Source organism: Boleophthalmus pectinirostris, unplaced genomic scaffold (genome assembly GCF_026225935.1).
Source record: "Boleophthalmus pectinirostris isolate CB_2022bp ecotype Guang Dong unplaced genomic scaffold, ASM2622593v1 HiC_scaffold_12, whole genome shotgun sequence".
Taxonomy (NCBI): Eukaryota; Metazoa; Chordata; class Actinopteri; order Gobiiformes; family Gobiidae; genus Boleophthalmus; species Boleophthalmus pectinirostris.
This window is the reverse complement of record NW_026571018.1, coordinates 23,151,558-23,169,638: the sequence shown is the minus strand read 5'-3', so window position 1 is coordinate 23,169,638 and position 18,081 is coordinate 23,151,558. Positions and strand designations below refer to the sequence as shown.

Below are 18,081 nucleotides of genomic sequence, written 5' to 3'. Positions count from 1 at the left end.
TCTCCACCGACACTAATCGGTCATTGCACTGGACGGTACCACAGCTCCATGGACAGTACAGAGGCAGCAGGAGGTGGGTACAAGCAGCGGAGATTGAACCTTACAGAGCCTGCAGCGCAGCGCACAGGACCACACTTCACGGCTGTGTTTAAAATAGATTCATGTCAGCGAATGACAGCCCGTGAAAAACTCGCTGATGTCTCGGAGATGAGAAAAATAATAATCGCCATGAAGACACCGTCATGTTACCGACTCCTTGCTTTCAATTCGTCGCAGCTTGTGACTTAGTTCAGCGGTAGGTTTCTCTTTAACTATAATGACAGCACTTCATAACAACTTATCTACTGACGTGCATTCGGACACAATAATACCGCCATGATCACTTCGCATCGCATGCCTGCTTCCATACAGCGAAGTGTTACCTAATTATGGCGGACGCAAACCGTCTAATGCATAATCATTATGTGAATGATTGCTTGTATTGCTCTATTACATTGTTGTGACATATGCACCAAGGTGACCGTGTGTCTTCTTCCTCCACGCGCAGGCCAGAGGGGGCTGACCTGCTGGGACGGACAGTTCTGACATTTCATTCGCTGACATGAGAAGCGCGAGGAGACGCTGATGGAGCTCCAGGACCTGGGGTGGCTGTGCATGGTGGCTCTCTTCCTGGCCTCCTTACTCATTGTGCTGGCATGGTTCGTTCAGTATTCCCTGGCAGTGCTGCGGCTGTGGAGAGCCAAGTGGACAGCCAAGCAGGGCAAGAAAGGAAGAGCCTGGCAGCAGTTTCTCCCCAAATGGATAAGGGAGAGGAACCAGGCGAGTGGCGTGTGGGGCATTCTGACGCATCTTCAGGCCGGATGGGACGGAAGAGCTGCTTCTGAGACCGGGGTGAAGGGGCTGGTGACCTCTCTTTTCTCCTTCAAATCCTTCAGGGAGCAATGGCAGAGGACCTGGGTCAAAGCACTGAATGAGCAAGCAAGCAGGCATGGGGTGAGTAGACTGTGAAAATCAGTCCACAGTAAAAGCTATTGTACTGCACAAGTCATCATCATAGAAAAACCCTGTAATATACTGCTTATTAAGCTCAGCAGCTCTTAAACTGGGGTGTATGGTATAGTATGTGGTGATTTCCAGGATGCTTATCTCTTGCAGTTGTGCTTATTTTCATTTAGAGGCATTTTTGTTGTTAAATTGGGTTTACACTACACTTCTTCTAAGTTGAGCCAATGTTGGTCCTGATGTAGACCTAGAATTGTCGTATTAGTTTTGAATTTAATGCTGGTCTACTCCTACTGTTGATGTGGTGCCTATGCAAGTGTATACACACCTTTAATAATGGTTTAGGGGCAGCAGTAGCTCAGTTGGTATAGAGCGTTTGTCCACTGATCTGAAGGTTGGCAGTTCAAATCCCACTCTTGACATAAACATCACAGGTTGAGCGGTCAGATCCACTGACCCACAGGTTGGCTGGTGTGATTCCAGCTCCCACAGATGAATGCTGTCATTGTGTCCTTAGGCAAGACACTTAACCCACCTTGCCCACAGTGTCTGCGTACACTGGTGTGTGAATGGGATGAGTGGTTCCTTGTTGTAAAGCGCTTTGAGTGCCTTGAAGGTGGAAAAGCGCTATAGAAAAATGTGACCATTTAGTGATTTCATTCTGTTTCCAAAAAATTTTCTGCTTATTGTATTTTTGTGCAGATTATTTGATACATTCAGTTTACTTCCTGATTTTGATCAATATTCACTGTGGCTTTATTCTGTCCTGAGTTTGACCTGATTTAAATGTATTGGTTCTTTGCAGGACATTTTTTAGATCACCACATTATTATAATACTATAGTTGTGGCAAAGTTGCAATTGATTTAGTTAAGATAAAATTATGCTGGTTTATATTTTTGTTCATTCTCACTGAAGTAATATTAAACAGTGTCAGGATTGGAAGTGCTGTGATGCTGCTGCAGCGTGTGGGCTGAGAGGTGGAGGTGTAGGAGTTTGAGTGTCTATTCGGGAAAAAGATGGGGCTGAGTCTTGCATAACAGCTCTGAATCAATACATGTCAGTGGAGAGAAAGTGCACCAGTAGCATAATGTTAAAAAAATAAATAAAAATTTTAAATACTGCTTCAGTCAACTAAAGAAATTCTTGGTCAACCAAAGACATGTGTGCATTGATTTGCTCACTGAAAAAGACATGTTGCATGCTCCAAATTGTATCTCTATGATCTGACCAAGCATCTAACCTAAACTGTACTAACAAGATGCCATAACTATGTGCATACAGAGGTTCAAGTCTTCATTTGAAATTACATTTCACTCCTAAATCTCTTGCTTTCTCACGCCATGCCTTCTCCTTTCTGCTGCAGTCCATACAAATCTTTAAAATGTACTAATACAATTATTTTGGTTGACTAAGGGTGCATTCATGGTTGCACAATCACATACAAAATTTTACTAAGCTGGCACTAAATCTGGACTAAACCAGGACTAGGACAAGGCCAAACCAAGTCTACTTTTGGACTCAAACTGGGCTAGAACTAGGACCAAAGAAGGATCAGTATGAACCCTTGGACTTCATCAACTGATTAAAATACTTAAAAGACGGCAGACAGCCCTAGTTATTAAATGTTCTCATAACATTCATATGAAAGAGTCACACATAATTTTATCCTGTTTGCATCAAGCAGTGTATTTTAAATAGTGCTTTTCCATGCAAATCAAAGTCAACCACACAGAGAGATCTGGTGGATCTGACCTCCTGCTCAGAAATGCTGTGTTTGTTTGTTCCTTTGCTGACTGGATGATGAGTTGCTTTAGAGTTTAAAGGGTCACAATCAATCCACAACAATAAGCTCCAATCACTTGTAAAGCATGTAAATCTTGTTTAAATATATGATGAGATGCACAGCTTACATAGATCATTCAGAAAGATTATTCACAGTTGTTGCACAAAAAGGTCAGAAACAAAAAGAACTTGTAGTTGTAGTTAGTAATTGTTTATTCTTCCATAACATGTTCATTTCAACTGATAGAATCTTAATTGCCTTTTAAAAACACTGAAAAACAACACAAGGCCTGTGGTGATAAAAGCCTTTTTAAAATGCCATTTGCTATTATTGTCTAATTAATTGCCCTGCTTAACCCTCAACCTTGTGCAAACAACTGACCTTCCTTGTCTAAATATTGCTCCATAGTTATAAATGTCAAGCAAGCCCACGTTTACATCAGGCTTCAAAACGATTGACCCAGGAACAATTGATGTTCCTGTCTTTGCATGTGACCTCATGATTTACACCTTGTATTTTCATTTTCATCATATATAAAATGTACAAGTAACAACAGAAACAACGAAATCTTGCAGTTGACACTTGGTAATTGTTTGGTTATCAGTGTAGCTTTTTACAGCAATATTTTCCAGCAACTTCAAGAAAACTGAATGAACTTCATGTAACCTCTGTAATCCTAATAAGTTTTTTTTTTTTTTTAATCATTGCAGTAACATTCAGAGTTAAATGATAACTGCAACACTGATATTTACTGGTAGACTGTCTCCTAGACTAAACAAGCTGCTCTCGTCTGACTGTGCATGTGGTGTACGATTAGAGCCAACTCCTAATAATAAAATGCCTTCTCCAAATTATGACTACAGGCTCAGTCATATGTCAGTGCAAAAATGGCAGGACCATTATGCAGAGCAGTGCATTTCGCAGTAACTTTGGCTCACAGATTATAATTAGTTTTTTTGTTATTGGCAAGTAGTTTGTTAAAGCAACTCTAGAATGGGGCTTTCTTTTGCTTTCTGGTAGGATAGAGGCATGCCTGTTTCTGACTGGTAAAACCTGCTCAGAGATGACTTGGTGGTATGCATTAAATTGCCACAAGCAACCCATTTCACATTGTTTTCCACACAAAACGTATATTCCTCCCACATTTTGTTGCTGTGGTCACATCAACAGACAATTGAGCAAATGCCTTAAGAGAATGTACCTAAATCCAAATGATATTTATTTTCCTATATCACTCAGAGCTTCACTAGATTGTGACTGTATGTGGACAAATGTGCAAAGTCTCAAGCAATATCTTAATGAATCAGTTCTATGTGATGCAAAAAATAAAATACATATTTAAGAATACTGTATGTCCAGATCCAGATAGGCAGAATGGCTATAATAATGACCACCCCAAAATAAAATACAAGTAATTAGGTTTGCAACAAAAATTTGCCTGACATCCAATAACTTATGTACAAATAACAGCCAAGCAAATACAGAGTGCTAGGAAGATTTAATGAGGCTGCTGTTGCTTAAACAGAAAAACAATTTAAATATTTTAGTACACAAAATATCCAGTGTATTTATTTTGAATGTATAAAACTGTTAATTAATTGTGTTGCCGTTAAACACAGCACTCAGTCTCGTATCAAAATGGCCAATCTGTGACTGTCCCTATGATACACATCTCTCATACCCTCCTTGATGGTCTTTCTCTTTTCAACATAAAAACAATGGAGTCTCAAAGTGCACTGCTGTGACTGTTGTCCTTGTAGTGTGACACTCCCTTGGGGAAACCTGACCTCATGAACGCAGCGGCTCTGAAAAATGACTCAGTTTTCTTGATTCTGGTCTTGCCGTTATGTAAACAAAAGTAGATGTGTGCAAATCACTGTTTGGGTTATACTTTTGATTAGCAGTGATATTTACAATATTGAGATGAAGACAAGAACTCTGTAAAGACCTTCAGATATCAAACTTGAGGTTAAAATATGTGTTAAGGATTGTTATGAGATAAACCAATGAGATACAGATAGACCTGGTTGACATATTGATAGAAATACCAGAAATTAAAGAGTTATTTCTGACAATACATTTTGACATTAGGACGTTTTAGATCATTTATCCTCCATATTGAAGTAAGTTTTGTAAAATAAGTACAATAAGTCTTTTACGTGTAAAGGTGCACTGTGTAATTTTTCTGGTAGAAAGTTTTTGCTTTACATAGAGTTACATGTATGGCATTAAACTTATCTATCTTCTTTGAGACAAGCACGTGATACCAGGCCAAGTTACAGGTCAGATTTATGGAGAAGCAACCCTGCTTTGAGTAAGAATACATGCTTTTCCAGGTATTTTTAGTAATTGGTACTTTGCTGTGACATAACGCTGGGAGTATTCTACATGTATCTCTATGGTGGAGTTATCAGTATTTACCATGGAGACACAATGCAGACATTAGCAAACACAGACAAAAAAGTTTTTAGATTGTCTGAAAACTCAAGAAAAAACAAAAAATGGATTTTAATAACACTTTTGATTAAAACAAGCATTCATGGTCTTGTTTAGGGGTTTGATTTTCAACAAAAAGTTGGTGAGTGTGACTAAATGAAAAACTGCTGTCTAATGCTAGTTAGCTAGTGACTGTAATTTTATATGTGAGTGACTTTAACAGCACAAATCAGGTTACCTGTTGTAGTTCCAGCTACAACAAGTAGTTCTTTATGGTCAGATTGTGTTAAACTAACACTCAGATTTGAGAAGAAGACATCAGCTACAAAGTATAAATAAACCACCTGTAATTTAGGTTTGTGCAATACTGTGAAACATCCCAGGTAAATGATTACATCTCCGTGGAGACAATGAGGTGGAGTACCGTCTACCAGAAAAATTACATGGTGCACCTTTAGATATCACTACAACCTCCAACTATCTTAGGATGTCACTTATTAACACGTTTTCACCCCTCAATACTGTAGATCCTCTTGTTGTAGGAAAAGAGGGCACATGCTCACAGTTTCTAGAGGGTAACCTTTAGGGAATATTTGGCCCTTTCTGCATGTTTGGCTGCGACTTGTTTGTATGAGTCAGTTGTTTGTCTCAAGAATAGGCCTGTACTCTGCACTATTACTGAACGAGTCTCTGCACTATTACTGAACGAGCTTCTGGTGTTGGCAGAAGTATCTGACATAGAGATACACCCTTTTGTCTGTGTAAATGTTGACTGTGTTTAGACCTGCCATGATAACACATTTTGAATAAGAATATATTACTGAAGAAAATATAGGAGATAAATTATAATACCGAAACTAATGTATGCGACCAACATAATAACCCCAGATTAGATCATTCTCCAAAAATATTTTGCTTATGTACAATATTGTTAAAAAATAAGAAAAAAACATAAGCTGCAATATATACATGGAAAAAAGCAGAAACAAGCAGTTAGTATGAGTCATAGACGTTAGTTATTCAACCCCCGACAGCTGTTAAATGTTGCAGAAAATAACAAAAAGATCCCCAGTTGTACAGAGAAAAAGTACCTGTGATAAATAGTAATAGATAAATAATAGATAGTAATAGATAAATATCATTTATTGAATGATAAGTTGATCTAATATTTATCGTGTCAGGCCTAGTGAGAATGCTTCAAGCACTGACCTCTCAGGGATCTAAGCATCATCTGTGCATCTGCCTCTGACACATGAGGCTAAAATCACTGATACAAAATAAACTAAGTGTGTGCATCTGTTTGCAATAAGGAAGTGTCCGCTCAAAATCTGCAATTAAAATGAGATCTGCTATTATCCTGAGGCCACACTCTCATGGCTCTCTCTGACTGTGAGCTGCTGGAGCTGATTAATGATTATGCTCAAGTAGGTTCCTCCTAAATGACTAGGGACATTAACCACTCAGCCTCATTTGTGACGATAGCGCAGGAAGCCTCTTCATCCCTCTGTCCCAGTCATTTCATTCTGTAAAAATATGTTATCTTTAACAACTAGCTTTAATAGCCTAAGCTGCTCCTTTGACACACGATTAAATCCATGGCCTTAACCTTGGTTCTAGCACTAGCAAGGTTAAGAAACTGCATTTGCAACCTATTTCCCCTATTTCAGCCACTGCGTTGCCAGATTTACTTTAGTTTAATTTAATTTATTTTTAAATAGCTAAACGAAATTGTTGATCTAGCTAATGGAAACAGTCATCAATACAAGACAAGCAGAGTGAGCAACATTCACACAAAACTAGAAAATGGATCATTGTCCCAAGGGATCCCTTGTCCATAGAGATCCTCTTTCTCAGCAAGGAAAAACAAAAAAGAAACCTAAATAGGAATACACACAACAGTGCCAATCCTAGCATTAATAAAAAAAAAAAAGTTTGCATACAGTTTTACAAGAAAATGTGTCTTTTGGTTGAAGTATGTTGCTGCAACATCTAACCTGGTTTGGTGATGTCATTAAATCAGTCAGTTTTCAAATTGGTTATATGAGTGGACCACTGCTGGAGAAGGGCTGTTTCTGTTTGGCCCACATGGTTCAGAGACCCACAGGCCTGATGCTGACAAACCTGACATGACACTGGCGATGTCCTCAGGAACTTTATTATTATTTTCATCTGACCTCTGCTGCATCACAAGGACAAACCATGCACATGCCCACAGCCCAAAGCACCTGATGACCAATGTATAACACTACACAGACATCTGGATATCCGGTTATTAAGGCTTAATTAAACTAATAGAATCAATTCTAAATTTAGATGTCAATTAGTGCCATTATGAACCTTTGGTGATAATATGATGTACATATTAGGCCGTTATTTCATGTACAGTCTTTATCAGGTCACTAAATTGCTGCATAATTTGTGGCTATTTGCCAATGAGAAGCCATGGTCCACTTTATTAGGGCCCAACAATATATCGAAGTCCATTCAAAATCGCAGTATGAATAAGTGCAGTTATTAAGGTAATAGAACATTACATTTTTATCCAAAAAGAAATACAATTAAATGTACAGACTGTCTTAGTTTATCAGTTCCTCTTTCAGTGTTCTTTCAAATGTTAATGCTCCTGGAGTTGTTTATACCGCGCACACTGAACAGAACTGAACTTTTTAAACCTGTCAGATCATGTCAGATAACTTGCAAATTGATTTACACCCCTACAACTTGTTCCTTTAGTAATGTGTGGAACTATGTCTTATTAATGGCATTAATTTAATACTAATATTATGAGTACATTTTTGCATGGACAAATGATAACATAGATATTGTTAGCCATTGTAAATTTGCATAATTTGTTCTGGACTTTGGATATAATGAAAGCCTCGGTGACTCAGCAGTTTTTACCAATTAATCAGCTATCCATTGTACGGGATAGTATTTTTATGGTACTGCTGCAGCATTTGTTCAAGGAACTGATGTAAGCTAGCAGCCTTGGCTTCCTGCCCCTTTGGCGTGTGGCACTGACTACACAAATTCCTGAAACTGGTGTGTAACTGGACATGGTGTAACATATGCATGGACAATAGGGGATTTGTGTTGGCTCACTCAACATCTCTCGTGACAGTTAATGTAGTCCAATGAAACAGATCCACTGGCTCACAGTAACACTAGTCCCCATGCTTTTGTATAACCCTCTGCCAAGATACTAAAATGTTTTCTGATAGAGGGTGTCTTTCAGTCTAAGTAGATTAAGCAGTGAGCATTAGTTATTACATACACATTTATATTAAAGCATTTAAATACTAAGGAAGTAACAATTAAAAGTAAAATATTTTATTTTAAATGGATGTTCTACCCAGAACAAAACAAACAAAAACCAAAAACAATGTCTCTCTGTTATAATTTTATGAAAAAATAACAAACAAACAAACAAAACAAGACCTCTGAAGGCCTCCAAAGTCTAAACTCTGCTCTAAACCATATTATACTGTTTATACTGACAGAGAACTGGCAATTAAAAACAACCAAGGATATTACTGATGATTTCATATAGCTGGATCTTAAATAAACTGCCCAGCCCTAAAACATCACCGTATATAACCAACTGGATAATCATACACAAAACCATGTCTTAACCAGGTCTATACCAGGATAAAGCCATTAGTGTTAACCAGGACTCTTTATATCATATTATTAGAAATGCCCTTATCATGTTTTTATTTTGCTTTATTTCAGAGTTCTATCCAGATCACATTTGACAGCAGTTTACAGCTAAATACTAAATGCGAAATAGAGAGTGTGGCCTGCACTGACCAATCAGCACATCGAATGGTATGTAAATGTTTCAATTTGTTATTTGGATTTCATTTGTTATTTAAAGTTAGTTTAGAGCTCTAGTGCACAAAGCAGTAGACATTCGTAATAATACGTGTTTAAAAGTGTTGTTTTCTATGCACAGGTCCTACAGTGTAAATGCCGTGTGGACAACATGACGTTTCCTGTGTCAGTCACTCAACAGTCAGCCGCCACTGTCTCCATGGAAACATATCAGATCCATATTGTACCAGTGGTGGCCAAGGTAAAACTGAACATGGGAAAAAGGCTGCACATCACATCTCTTTCAATTATTTAATATTTTGACAGAAATAAGTGTGGGTTCTAACATAAAGTCTGTATCTCATGTGTAATCCCTCAGTAGTTCAGGTGGAATCCATAACAAAACATCAACAACAAAACATTTGAATTGAGACCAAACCAAATCTACATCAGGATTAAACAGGGAGTGTGAATGCAATTGGACTCAGTTCTGAAAAACTCTTTTCAATGAGAGACCAAATATTTACATTTCAAAGTGATTCCAATTAAATCCATACAGAATGCAAAATCTGAGCCGTGTCACATTACTGAATTGTTGGACCTTGATAATCTGCTTGCACTTTTGAAGTTTGCAGCTGCCTTGATGTTGAAGTAGCATTTGTTTAATTTTCATTTCAGATGGAAGTATGTCTTGAAGAAGTGGAAAACGAAGGGCTGCTAATGTCCTGGAATCTTTTAAGACAGTCTTGTTTTTCTATATCGATATCATCTCTCAAGATCCAGAAACAGGTAAAACTACATCTGTGGCACCTATGGCATTTTAGTCAAACAAAGAATGGACAAAGTCATGCATACCATTGTAATCTTTGTCCCTGGATCTAAAATGCTCATGGCATGTGTCTTGGGTGGTTGTTCCCCATGCTCATTAGGAGGTGGTCTATGTATAAACAGATATTGGTTTCCTATTTCATTCATATGTTTGTTTTTCTTCCTAGAGCCATGCAGGTGAAGGAGAGTTAGATGTGATTAGGGGACTTGTAGAGGACTCTCTCTTTGGCGCTCAGCCAGCTATGGTCTTGGATCTGAAAACTTGTGTGTCAGGTCCCCTGGTAATTTGTCTTTGTTACATTGCATTGTATTTATCTGGATTATAAATAATATCAAATGTAATGTTTATTCTTATGTATTTACAGATAACAAAGGATTACTTATCCATAGGACCCCACAGTGTCAGACGGCTCCAGCTCCGGCAGCTCAGAGTGACCTTATCCAAAGGTCAGTTTTCCTGTTGGAGATTTAAATTCCTTTTTTACACCTCCCACTAAATGCCACCTACAAACAGTGCCTCAAACCCGGGTATAATCCAGTCCATGTGTGAAAATGATGTCTGCTCCCTGCTCCAACTCTATCATAATCTGAGCCCAATGAGTCCTGGCATTGTCATCTTGGGACAAACATAACTCGTAGTTATTCAGTATATTGCGGTAGTCAGGTGCCTGCATTCTTTCACATAGCGTTGATGTATTTATGAAATAATTATATAGTATTTTCTTAGTTATATCAAGGCTAGGTCAAGTTGTGTATAATTTGTATTACTGTATTTGTAGACCTGTGGCTGAAGTCAGGGGAGCTCTGCTGTGTCCTGAACTTGGACCAACCCTCCACAGAGAAGACCACGCGCTTCCTATATTTGCCCAGTAACCCCAACACCCCAGTGGAGTGGAGTGAAGACATTTCTTTGTAAGTCAGCATTGTTCAGTCAAGCAGGAAATGAAATACTGTAAAAGTTGATGAGATTGAATGTGGGTGTTTTTTTTCTGTTACAGTGACTTGGGTCTGGAATCCAAAGAGCTGAGAATAAGACTTTTGGAGCGAAATGGCAAGCGGGAAAGTAAGACAAAGCTTTATAGCAACTGACTTTTGGCTGCAGTTCAAAAACACAGCAGAAAAATGTTTGATGCTTAATCAAAATCATTCAGGCCTTAATTTCATTGTAAGCAGTGATGCTCCAAGTGCCCTTGTTAGCATTTTTGTAGCAAAAAAAAACCAACAACTCTCTGCTTATTTTGTAAAATTTAATTGGTGATTTATGTGTACTGTTGTTTTTATTTCACAGAGTTCTTGCCAGGACATGCAACAATTATCTTGGAGCAGTGCAAGGTTTCTCAAGAACAACGTATGTTATCAATCAGCCCAGGCTATGGACTGGCTCCAAATGCTACTGTGACTGCAGAGGTGAGGAGTCATTCCTTTCTAATAACTAATATGCAAGATTACATGTTTTACATATTTTGTGTTTGGCCTGTTTCAGACCATAAAACATATTGCATCTTTATGTTTCTGCAGATTACGTTTGTAGAGACAGGGGAACCTAGTGGTAGTGTTTTGCCTCTTCGCTCCTCCCTCACGCCAACAAAGAAAGTGGATGTAGATCGAACAATAATGCCTGATGGGACCATTGTAACCACTGTCACCACTGTCCAGTCTCGTCTCAAGCTCGATCACAGCCCAGGTAAATTAGCAAGTCACCATGGCTGCAATTATGTTGGTCCAATGTTTCACACTGATTACTACCAATAACATTTTCACATTTGGGTACCACCAGATCTAGACTACTCTTAATTTAAAGCTGTACTATGTAACTTTTCTGGTAGAGGGTCCGCCACAACCTTGTTTCCATGTCACAGTATGGCATTGAACTGATCTATGTTGCATTTAGTCAACTGCAGGTGTTTTAGTGTTCAACCATACATCAAAAAAGATGATGTACAGAGAGTGGACACACCTCTCCACAGATCTGACCTATCCTGGTGGCATTGCGGGCTTGTCTCCATGGAGATAAGTTTAATGTTTAAACTATGGGACATTCTAGACAAAGAAATCACATTTACATAAAGACAAGCAAGTGGCAGACCCCTGACACAAAGCTGCACACTGCTATAGTACTGTAATAGTAGAAATAACAAGGACTAACTCAACAGAGAATGGAGATGTGGGTCAAATTCAGGAAATCTTTGTGCAATACACATGATAGAGCTCACGTACCACAGTTTGAGAACCACTGATGTAGGAGTTATAATGTTATTATACCCCTTCAGTATAGAGCTCTGAAACCATGTAATGAAATGTGTGGGATTCATGTATGAGTAGTTCATATTCCACTCTTCTCTTAAATGTTAATCCTTGTGCAAAAAAATCTGCAAGATGTGAACTGAATCTTGAATATTCTTTGAAAAGATCAGAATTATTACAATAATTGTAATTGCATACAACCACATATCACCATTATTTCAAAAAGAGATAGATAACTATTTTGTGTTGTTTTAGGTGACTCTCCCTTGCGGTCACCCTCTAAAGTGGAGGTAACAGAGAAGAAGCCCACCATTCTGTCCGATGGAAAAAGTAGCTCAAGCCCCAATCCCAGCAGTAAGTGCTAGACTGAAATGTCAGGGTTGTTTTGCAAAATCTATGCAAAGAAGGATGAGTAGCAAGCAGCAAGAACACTGCATCCAATATGAAACCATTTACTTATATCTCTTGGTGTATGTGTAGTGTCTGTTTTTATAGTCTGGCTAGATGTTTTGAATATTGACACACATATTTAGCATTGTTTTTATCAATGTGTATAATTTGACTTTATCAGTATGCTATGTATGTATAGCTATGCTTTATGTTTAATTGTGTTGCTCCACAGAGGCCAGTCGTCTCTCCAATGGCCTGGACCCTGTTGCTGAGACGGCCATTCGTCAGCTGACAGAGTCCAAGGTGGTCCGGAAGACCCCGACTAAAAGAAGCACACTGATTATCTCAGGCGTATCAAAGGTTAGATAATAATCATAATGGATGTTTTTGCACCAACATAATCTTGAATGAAAATATGTGGGGCTGTGATTATGCAACAAGGTAAAGTGGTTTAATTTTAGTACACTCTCAGAGGACACTATTATCAGAGAATACATTTTTGACCTGATTAGTTAGCTGGCTACAGAAGGCATCTTGCAAAATAAGTTTTATTGAATTAATATTAGAATAATGCAAAGTTATGTGTTGTGATACCCTCTGCTCTCCAGGTTCCACTCTCCAAAGACGACAGCTCATTATCGAGTGGCTACGCAGCAGCGATGGATGCGGCTCATGGGAACCATTATGGGACAGGGCATCCTGCTGACCCTGATGAGACCACACCATCAGATGTGTCAGAGCGCCCTTCGGTGGACGATGTGGAGTCGGACACAGGCTCCACTGGTGCGCTGGAGACTCGCAGCCTCAAGGACCATAAAGGTATCTTAATATAAATCTAATAATGCTGTAAGTAAGTATGAAATGTCAGACACAGGGTCAGGTCAATAGATAGAGTGGCATAGGCACAATTAAAGCGTTTTAGTCTGTTTCATTTGATTAATGTACATTGTACAGTATTTACAGTACAGTACAGAAGTACATATGACTGCAACATTGGTGGCTAGCGCCTCCTAGTGTCCACACAATGATTAGACTTTGCCTTACTTTGGCCTTAGGGGGTATTTGAGGTGAAGACTGTTTTAGACATGTACTTGCTATCAGCCAGTCCACTATTACTTTTACCAAACATAAATTTAAAAAATATATCATTACAATCACACCAGAATTACAATATCTGTTCTTATGACTGATTTGTTCTTCTAGAACAAGGGTGTCTAAAGGCCTGGAGACCAAATGCTTCTGTTGAAATGGCCCAAATGATGAAAGGCATTAATGTTTACAGCTAATTTAAGTATTTCTACCACTATAACCTCAATTAAATCACATTCCATTGTGATAAAATTGATGTTGCAAGCATAGACTGTATATATCAATAGACATAGCTAGCCGCCGCGTTTCAAATAGGAAGTTTGCATGCGGGCTCTTCTAGCTCCTACTGACCCTGGCTTCCACTGACTTACATTGGAATATTGTAACTGCTACAATGAGCCTCGTCATTTTGGTGTTAGAATGGTCATATTAACTTATTCAACATGACCCTGGTGGTGGTTTTTTTGCTATTCTGTCTGTCAAAAAATTCTATTCATAATGTAGAGCCTGGCTCCAAATTTGCCCCTGTAACCACTAGCATCACAAGCTTCATTTCAGTGGAGCCGAATCCTTTGGGTGATGTCACTCGCTTAGTCCACAATTTTTCTACAGTCTATGGTTGCAAGACATTAAAAGTATGGTGGTTCTGTCAAAACTATGTACAATGCATTCGGCTGTATTGCCCATGGGTTTGTGGCTCTGTGCTTCAAATTTGCTTCAGTGTGTGACCCTCTGTGAAAAAGTTTGGACACCCCTTTTCTAGAAGAGCATAATCAGTTTAGAACAAATGCCAATGTGAATGCCAAACATTTTCTTAAGAAGACCATCAGACTAAGTAAGTAAATCAGTCTCATGACTTGAAAACCTAATATTATATGTGCTTTTTCAGTGGGCTTTCTGCAGAGTGGGACCAAACTGCTGTTCCGCAGAAAACATCAAGAGAAAGAGTCCTGCTTCAGTCAGTCTCATGAAGACCTCTCCAACATGGGGAATAACTTTGTTGTGTCCACAGCGAGCACCCACAAAAAGTCAGGCAGCTTTTCACGACGTCTCATTAAACGCTTCTCATTTCGCACATCAAGCAAGTCAAAAAGCAAAACTTCTTCTGCAAATGGAGGGGCAAGTTCACTGGATAACTGACAAAGCAGAAGACATGACTTTACTGTTGTAAATATATGAAATAAACTGTTGTGGCTTCTGGCTTTGAGAAGAATGGCCGAGCTTTAAGAATGCACTGTTAGAAACACAAAGACCCCTGGAGGGTTGTGCATTCATGAGTAGAAGATGCCTCTGCGAGGAATTTTCCCAAAAGAAAAGTCACAAACCGTTTTTTTTTTTTTTTCTTTTTATAATTTATTATAAGTTATATTAGTTTCAAATATTAATCATCTCAATGGTTGCACTTGTTTTTCTTTTTACTGTGCATATAATTAAATAGATATTATGAAATAAATTACTATAAACAAACTATTTTATCACAGTATAGTGAGGATGCTATAGAGTATATTTATGCTGAAATTATTTATGTTAGCCTTTTTGTGTCAGCTCTGTAACTGTCTGTACAGTTGTTTTGGGATGTTGTACATTGTACCTGAAAACAGATGTTTGTTCCTTTTAAATAAGTTTGAGTTGCACTTTATGTGAAAGACTATTTTGGTTTGCTCACATTATGAAATATTTTGAGAGATATTTCTTCAGTCTTCATAGACAGTGACAAAAAGGGCAATACAATGCACTATGGTTTGAATGTGACATGGCCGGGAATAAATGTGTGTATAATTTATTACAATTAAATTATTCTGAAATCAATTTTGTTTTATAGGAACCTGTCATCCGACCAATCTGTAGGCCTATTTAAGGCTATCTCAAGGTGTACAGTGAATTAAACAATATATGATAACATCTGCTCAAATGCAAACCCTACTGAGCTACTCACTCCTTCACAGCGCAGTACATAAGGGGCATAAAGCATTTGACAGTTAGAATCACTGCGTCATAGTTGTATTGTTGATTAACCATGTATAGTTAATAAACCAGAAACTGCATAACTAATAAACTGATTGATACATTTCGACCTCTCCAGAGCCCCGCCAAAAGTTAAAAGCTGGAGGGAGAAATACCAATTGGTTATTGATCATTTCCGTTCACACCCCGTTTTTAACGAGCCTCTCTGTGAGCGGCCTCATGATTGGTTAAAGCGTTCCACGTGATTTTAACAGCCATTCACATTGCGCTAGCGCAGAACCAAGGAACCAATCCTGGTAGAGGGCAGGACAAAGGCAGGATTTATAACCGGGTCGTCAGGTTTTTTAAGCTACTGTCTGTTCTTTGGAACAGTTGTGATCCATCTCGGCGAAAACTAAACTATTCAACATGTCTGGAAGAGGCAAAACCGGAGGAAAGGCTCGTGCAAAGGCCAAGACCAGGAGCTCCCGTGCTGGGCTGCAGTTCCCCGTGGGTCGAGTCCACCGTCTCCTGCGCAAAGGTAACTACGCTGAGAGGGTTGGAGCTGGAGCCCCTGTGTACCTGGCCGCCGTGCTCGAGTACCTCACCGCTGAGATCCTGGAGCTGGCTGGTAACGCTGCCAGAGACAACAAGAAGACCCGTATCATCCCCCGCCACCTCCAACTGGCTGTTCGTAATGACGAAGAGTTGAACAAATTGCTCGGTGGAGTGACCATTGCTCAGGGCGGTGTGCTGCCCAACATTCAGGCCGTGCTGCTGCCCAAGAAGACTGGGCAGGCTGCTGCACCAAGCTCCGGCAAGGCGGGAAAGAAGGCCTCCTCTCAGTCCCAGGAGTATTAGCATGAACAATCCATGACTTCACACCAAAGGCCCTTTTAAGGGCCACCCACCTCATTGAAAGTGCAACTCTTTTCTGTGTTCACCTTTTACCTTGTTTATTCAATAAATGCGTTAAGGTTTCTTTGTTAAGATTCATTTTAGCTAACCTTAGCACGCAATGGTCATTCTGCTTAAACTGAATCCATAATACGGTACGAACTTCTGGTAGGTTCAGGGAAGCAAGCTTGCTTTCACCATCCCCCACTGAGTCCCACTGGTTTCGAGTAGTTTTGGTAAACTCTTTACCGCCAAAGCAACGGCTGCTCCAGGTGTTTTCCTGTGCGGACCGCAAACATCTGTTTATGGGGACTTCTGCGGTCACGCTCTGTCACTAAACGAAGGAGCGTTGCAACGACGTAAACGCAGTATTGTTTGTTTGGGGTTTGTTTGGATGGGTAATATGGCTGCTGCTAGTTTACTTCACATTTATACCACAGGGGGGCAGACACTCACTACAATTATGCCTCCTGTGTGAATGCTACTGCAGACACTTGGGTGATCTGACCTCAATTTGGATCCATTAATTTTGACCTGTTCTAACCAGCACGATTTATACTGATTAAAGTATCTGAATAAATGATGTTGTCTAACAGCACTAACAAAAAATCTTCAAATTTCAGTCTTTAGTAAGGAGTGTCCCCATCTGCTATAATAACTATAATTACCTTTGTGGCCTTTCTATATAAAAAAAAAAGAGATGTAATTTGTATTAAAACAGTCAAGGTTGTTTGAACTTATCAAACTGTTTTGTTTTGGAGAATACATTCTTTATGGAGACTCGTGTGGGCTGTCTCAAACGGTTGGGAAAAGAGGCTGATGGAGAGTGGGGAGAGATGGGACTGAAGGAAAATGGGAGGACCCAATACAAAGTTAGAATCGCAGGAGCACAGTCAGGACTAAAGAGGGACAGCTTCTGGATCACAAGATATATATATATTTTTTTAAATAATGGTCTTCACCTGTATGCCCACAGGTAAAGTGTTAATGTCTTTATCTTTTGTGTATTTAGAAAATGTAGGTGTACATCTTTAGTTAACTTTTAGTGAGAATTTGACTGAAATTAGAATAGAAATCTTGTCAAATGTATCATAATTTTTCCTCATAAGCTTGTGTTGTAAACTTCAATTACTTGCTGTGTTTTGGAGCCAAAATCTGTGTATTTGTGAAGGCTATTATGTATAAGAATTGGCCTTTTATGGAGATGCATTAGAATTTAGATTTGTAAACATAACTTGTTTATCATTGTTGTTTACTCATGGGAAGCAGCACGGCAGATGTTGAGGAAATCTGTCCGGTATTCTGTTTACATTCCCCCTGGCTGTTTACTTAACTTCAAGCAAATAGACTACCATACCATTTTCACTAAATATGTAAAGCTTTACAGCAAAATGTCATTTAGCAGCAGCACACACAATTATATTTTTTTATTTGATCTAGCTGGACAAAATGTATAAACTTTTCAAATTCTTGCGGTTTAGTTCTATTTTTAACCTGGTTTAGATTTGGCAGTATGAATTTGTAGGTGGTATTTAGTGCAAAACATTTTATAGCTAATGCTCTAAAGCACATGTATGCTATAACGCCACGCCACAGCGTTTAAGTCAAGCACCATCTGGATACTTGGTGCTGCTGTTGCTGTTTATTTGCTTT

At 38.9% G+C, this 18,081-nt stretch overlaps 2 protein-coding genes across 2 annotated transcripts; both read left to right on the top strand.

The window, feature by feature from the left end:
- Positions 1-45: 45 nt before the first annotated feature.
- On the top strand, positions 46-15,574 carry c2cd2l (c2cd2 like). The gene is made up of 15 exons (XM_055148952.1): positions 46-295; positions 548-993; positions 8,956-9,051; positions 9,179-9,298; positions 9,715-9,825; positions 10,032-10,145; positions 10,230-10,311; positions 10,644-10,776; positions 10,863-10,927; positions 11,153-11,271; positions 11,383-11,548; positions 12,364-12,462; positions 12,731-12,858; positions 13,107-13,317; positions 14,477-15,574. The coding sequence occupies exons 2-15, from the start codon at positions 625-627 to the stop codon at positions 14,725-14,727; spliced, it is 2,064 nt and encodes a 687-aa protein (XP_055004927.1). The 5' UTR covers positions 46-295; positions 548-624; the 3' UTR covers positions 14,728-15,574.
- Positions 15,575-15,871: 297 nt separating this feature from the next.
- On the top strand, positions 15,872-16,512 carry LOC110158439 (histone H2AX). The gene has a single exon (XM_020922932.2). The coding sequence runs from the start codon at positions 15,961-15,963 to the stop codon at positions 16,390-16,392; it is 432 nt and encodes a 143-aa protein (XP_020778591.1). The 5' UTR covers positions 15,872-15,960; the 3' UTR covers positions 16,393-16,512.
- The last annotated feature ends 1,569 nt before the right edge of the window (positions 16,513-18,081 follow it).